The 6,001-nt window shown below is 35.7% G+C and overlaps 2 protein-coding genes across 2 annotated transcripts in view; both read left to right on the forward strand.

Moving 5' to 3' along the window:
- The window catches only part of LOC130508332 (uncharacterized), a 20,552-nt gene extending 19,637 nt beyond the window's left edge, over positions 1 to 915 (forward strand). Inside the window, exons 5-7 of the mRNA XM_057003785.1 lie at positions 132 to 375; positions 443 to 550; positions 640 to 915. Of these exons, the coding sequence (XP_056859765.1) occupies positions 132 to 375; positions 443 to 550; positions 640 to 762 (475 nt within the window). The 3' untranslated portion in view covers positions 763 to 915. The remainder of the gene's footprint in view (positions 1 to 131; positions 376 to 442; positions 551 to 639) is intronic.
- Positions 916 to 1,112: 197 nt separating this feature from the next.
- LOC108843395 (uncharacterized) lies at positions 1,113 to 3,407 on the forward strand. Its single transcript, XM_018616588.2, has 6 exons — positions 1,113 to 1,486; positions 1,562 to 1,799; positions 1,868 to 2,058; positions 2,277 to 2,512; positions 2,606 to 2,957; positions 3,042 to 3,407. The coding sequence occupies exons 1-6, from the start codon at positions 1,268 to 1,270 to the stop codon at positions 3,186 to 3,188; spliced, it is 1,383 nt and encodes a 460-aa protein (XP_018472090.1). The 5' UTR covers positions 1,113 to 1,267; the 3' UTR covers positions 3,189 to 3,407.
- The last annotated feature ends 2,594 nt before the right edge of the window (positions 3,408 to 6,001 follow it).

Here is a 6,001-nt window from a genome sequence, read left to right on the forward strand (position 1 = left end):
CCATTGAGATGAGTGGCTTTCTAGAACTCAAGTATGTGTGTAACATAAGTTTCTACTTTTTGCAAGTTCTTCAAACAATTTTGATGATGCTATCTATATATGTAACTTTTTTTTTTCAAACTCATGAATAGGTGTGAAATCATAAGGAATGGGATGAAAGAGTACCTTACGCCAATGGGACCTACTCCTCTCCATGTGAATCCAATCTTTGAGATAGGGCCAGTGGAACCGAGATTCTCAGAGTGGCTTGTCTTTGAAGGTATCAGTGTGGATGAGAGCGGGAGACAGCACTATCTTGATGCAACAGTTGCTTACAAACGGGCGGTTCTTAACGCCATAGATTATCTCCACAAATTCGGTTACTCAAAAGAACAGGTACTGGTCTCTCTACTTCTTGATGTTTCTCCAAGAATAGAAACTGATCAAAAGAGAATATGAACAGGCATACCTGTTGCTCTCATGTTGTCCATGTGAAGGAAGAATCTCTGGGATTGTTGATTCTCCAAATGCTGTTGCTACACTAGCAATACCTATTGCCATCTTTGATCAGGTAATGAAACTGCATCCCTCCCTTCTATGCTTTCAAAAACTGAAAAGATAGACAAAAACATGTTAAATGATTTTCATATGCTCATGCAGGACATTCGGCCAAAGACTCGGAAGGTTCCATCAGGACCGAGGATAGTGAGGAAGCCGGACGTACTGAAGAGCACATATGATGGCAATCTTCCGATTACAAAGAATCCAAGCTGTTCAACATAGCTTCTACAACAGAGAAGCTATATATATTAAATCTAGACTGTTTAATTATGAAATAAAGAGACAAAATGTGGTTTTCGTTAGTTGGAAACTACTAAACTCAAAGTAACCAGAAGGTAATGAATAGGCGTCTGTAATGTTTATTATGCACTCTCATTTCAGAGTGAATGCATCAGGTTCTGTCTCAAAATAGATTCCTCTGTCACGGTGGATATAACATAAAGACCCTCTTCATGACATAAGTCAACAAAATGTCTTTTGTCATCGATGCATTACCACACACAGAAAGAGAGAGATATGTGTATATCTTATGGCATTGTCCACTTGTTAAAAGGTCTTTGGTAAAGAAAAGTCTATTGTCCTTCAGTTGTGGATAAGGAATATCTGCCAAAACCAATGATTCATCTTTCTATTACAAGAGAAAAAAAAAGAAAAGAGGGGTGGTGATATGTAGAGCTAGCTTGTGACTTGTTAGTAGAGAGAGAATACAAGTTACTGTACTTAGTGAATGGCTCCAGCAACTCCGAGGGTGGTGGTGAAAGTGGATTTGAAGAAGAAGCCATGGGAGCAGAATCAGCCTCTGCATAACAGGTGGCATCCTGAGATACAACCAGTTGGTGAGGTAAAGGCTGGTGAGTTCTTTAGGGTGGAAATGGTTGACTGGACGGGAGGTGCAATCAAAGATGATAGCTCTGCTGAGGATATCAAGAGCCTAGACCTCTCTACTGTAAGGAAGTAAACCCAATCATGATGATTTTTGCGTATAGATAGATAAAAAAAAGTTTATTTGGTGATTGTGCAGGTTCATTACCTGAGTGGACCAATCAAAGTTGTGGATGAGGATGGTGTTGCAGCCAAGCCAGGTGATCTTCTTGTTGTTGAGATATGCAACTTAGGTCCTTTACCTGGAGATGAATGGGGCTTCACAGCCTCGTTTGATAGAGAGAACGGTGGCGGTTTCTTGACTGATCATTTCCCATGTGCCACCAAAGCTATTTGGTACTTTGAAGGGATCTATGCCTACTCTCCTCAAATTCCTGGTAAAGACACTAACATCATCCATGTGTATGAGGCATTACATTGATTTATACACATCACGTTTTGGCAGGAGTAAGATTCCCAGGTTTGACACACCCAGGAATCATTGGGACTGCACCATCAAAAGAACTTTTGAGAATATGGAATGAAAGGGAAAGGCAACTAGAAGAAAGTGGTCTCAGTTCCCTAACACTGTGTGAGGTTGTGCATCAGAGGCCACTGGCAAACCTACCACTAGCTAAAGGATGCCTCCTAGGGAATGTAAGTCAGTATTTTTTTTATTTTTTTTATTATTTTTTGAATAATGTGTAATTTTTTTTTAATGAATGTAAAATTATATTCAAATAAAAAAAAACCAGGTTGGTTGACAAAAAAAAAAAAAAAAAAAAAAACCAGGTTACATCTAGTGCTACTGTTTATTTTTGTACACAAAAGAATAATCAAAAACTCATGTAATATTACCTTTGGAACTCATGTAGATGGAAGAGGGAACAGAGGAATGGGAAAGGATAGCAAAGGAGGCAGCAAGAACAATCCCAGGTAGAGAAAACGGAGGAAACTGTGACATTAAAAACCTAAGCAGAGGCTCTAAAATATATCTTCCAGTGTTTGTGGAAGGTGCTAACTTAAGCACCGGTGACATGCATTTCTCTCAAGGTGATGGTGAGATCTCTTTCTGCGGAGCCATTGAGATGAGTGGCTTCCTAGAACTCAAGTATGTGTAACATAATAAGACTTTCTTTATATGTTCTTTCTTTCTTTATATGTTCTTTCTAATGTTGTTACTAAGAAACTCTGAACCAATAAGGTGTGAAATCATAAGAAACGGAATGAAGGAGTACCTTACACCAATGGGACCAACCCCTCTCCATGTGAACCCGATATTCGAGATAGGTCCTGTGGAACCGAGATTCTCAGAGTGGCTCGTCTTCGAAGGTATCAGTGTAGATGAGAGTGGGAGACAGCATTACCTTGACGCAACAGTAGCTTACAAAAGAGCGGTTCTCAATGCCATAGACTACCTATTCAAGTTTGGTTACTCGAAAGAACAGGTATACCTGTTACTCTCATGTTGTCCATGCGAAGGGAGGATATCTGGGATAGTAGATTCTCCAAACGCAGTTGCTACACTTGCAATACCAACTTCCATCTTCGACCAGGTTTGAAACCACAAACAGAGTTTGCACTGTGTTCTTGACAGTTGGCAAAAACATTTTAAGTTGAGTTTTTATGTTTCTGCGCAGGATATACGGCCAAAGACTCGAAAGGTTCCAGCAGGACCTCGGATAGTGAGGAAACCAGACGTTATGAAGAGCACATATGATGGAACACTTGCAACTACAAGGAATCCAAGTTCTTCATCAGGAGAAGGGCCTTCAAGGAGTGGGTAACTTGCTAGACAAGTCTTTCTAGAAAGAATAAGGAATAAGTGACGTGGCTTGCATAGTGATAGGGAGCAGGTGCACGTGCAATACGATATCTATTCTAGTTTTATCATGTTCTTTGAGAATTGTTACCCTGATCGTAACATCTTCTTCTTCTAGTATTGTAGCTAACACTTAGTTTTCTGCTCCTTTATTCACTAATGCATCAAAAAGCTTCAATTTTTACCGTAAATTGCAAAACTTTCAATAAGGAGAATGTTTACAGAAGGCAAAACATTTTTAACACTATACATTCCTTATTCTAGCTAATAGATGATAGCTCGCTCTGCTGAAACATGCTTAGCTACTGCCCATAAACGCCAAGGATATAAGCTGAAAGAACAAACATCCATTGCTTGAGGATGCCACTGTTCGATGGCTCGAGCGAAGCCTATAAAAGCCCATTAAACGGCCCAAGACTTTCGCAATACTATTGTGTAAAGTAGTATGACGTTGTTTTGTTTTTTTGGGCCTTTTGGCAATAAATCTCTACGTATTACCGGCACCAAACTCACACATGATATTCCCTCCCTTTCGTAAATCATATATAAAAAAAAATTAGATAAATTGTTTCGCAGAAATAATATTTAATATTATTATACTTAAAATAAATTAAATCTTTGCATTATTATTGATTTCAAAGTATTAGAAACTGACAAGTGCAAAAACTTATGTATTTACGATAATCTTTTTTTCAAGAAAATTCTATTGTTTAAGAAACGGATGCGAATGTGGTTAAATAATTAACAGAATAAGAATTTCAATTAATCCTACCATAATTTATGTTTTTTGTTATAGTGGATCTGTTTAAATGACTGTAACGATTTATTGGTGATTGATTTCATTTACAATAATCGTATATTTGTGGTTTACTTTATAATAGTAAACTCCGGTCTATCGATCATATTTTTAGTTAGGGATGATAGAAATTAGTTTCGGTAAACATATAGGTGATGATATTCCACGTCCGGAATTAGCTAAGATGTTAGTAATAAATTAATAATTAATTCCATAACAGAAAAGTAACAAAATTCATGAAAGTTAGCATGTCGATATAAGATTTGTTATTGAGCTTCTCGAGAACTTTGTTTTTCAATACCAAAAGGTCTTGCTAATTTAAAGACAAACTTATTTATAAATAATTGACGATGCAGCCGTGCTAGGATCTTACCCTGCATCACGATTTCTAACAATAATTAGTGTTTACCGTAAATATCTCCAACTGTTAACCAAAAAGTTAAACATGGTTGCATGTGTAGTAGAAAGAGAACAAACACGAGAGAATCGGGAGCGAGGTTATTTGTCTCGGCGTCTGCTCGTTCTCACATGTATGGGTAATGTCTGTAGATGATGAATTTATCAATGATCATGATAATGAAAATGATGATAGAATGGCTTTGGTTTGACAAGACGAGTTAGAGACACGAAGAGGACGATGAGATTGATATAATTTTTTTTTTTTTTTTTTTTTATATACGATTCTTTGCTTATCGTCGGTACTCGGTACTCATAGACATCTCTCCATGTCTTTCTCTTTTATCATCCGTATCCAAAGACAAGTCCAAAGAATATTTATTTACATTTTTTCTAAAAATATTTATTTACATTGCGATTATATTTATGTCTTGCCATTTGTACGACTGCCAGCGCAAACATTATATTCTGAAAATATTCGACAATGATATATACATTTTAACTTTTTCTTTTATGATGATTTACCTTTCAAAAGTATACGATATTTTATAACTTAAAAATTACCGAAAAGAGAAAAATACAATGACTTACGTAGATACAATTGTCGAAGACTTGCCTGCATGATCCTCGTCCGGTTAGACGCGGATCAGAAGATTATTGTAGCGAAAAAGTGATGTTCGGCGTATCTAAGTATTATACCCTCATTACTGTAGAAAATAAAAAAATCAACGCCTTAATTTTTAAATCTGAATTGGCTAAAAGAAGTTACAAATATCAGAATATTAAACTCCAAGTCAAAATTTATATCATAAATTTACTACATTGAGATACTACAAAACAATTTATACAAATAATGAAATTGTAAGGAAAATAATAACAGAGATATATTAGATTAATGGAATCACAGTAAGAATGTTAAAGATGAGAATAGAATTATTATTTTGCATTCACTAAATTTAAAAACTGATCAAATATTAAAATTGCGCTGCTTGAAATTTGGACTAGGATCGCTTTAACGTACTTAAGAACATATAGTGTGGTTTGCATGCTTAATCCTGATTCCTATCATATGAGTTGGACAATATTCCCAAGATAAACTATTTATTTCCAGTGCAGTAATATGATATGATGACATTTACAAAAAAAAAAATATAATAATATGATATGATCCTGGAATAATAGAACGAGGGAAGCTCCGAGCTACAGCCAAGAGGCACCGAAACAAGAAACCTGCAACTGCTAGCAGAAGTCCCATCTTGTTCCTTTGACTATTTTTTTTCCTTCACCCAGATAAGAAAAACAAGTCCAATTTATTCACACTTTGTTTATGCATATTTTCCAACGCCAGTGTTCTTATGTGTTTCAAATTCAAGAAGGAGAAAAATATATAAATGGTTGTTGTTTACCTTTTTTGTCAAAAATGTTTGTTGTTTAACAGATAAAATAAAATAATAAATGATTGTTTATTTCAATTTTAGATAAGCTTCTTTTTACTAACGACTGTTTGTTTCATTTTAAACTTGTGATTTCCTCGTACGTTTGGATAATTTCATATGAAATACTATTAGCGAAACATAAAGAGAACA

Source organism: Raphanus sativus, chromosome 2 (genome assembly GCF_000801105.2).
Source record: "Raphanus sativus cultivar WK10039 chromosome 2, ASM80110v3, whole genome shotgun sequence".
NCBI classification, from domain to species: domain Eukaryota; kingdom Viridiplantae; phylum Streptophyta; class Magnoliopsida; order Brassicales; family Brassicaceae; genus Raphanus; species Raphanus sativus.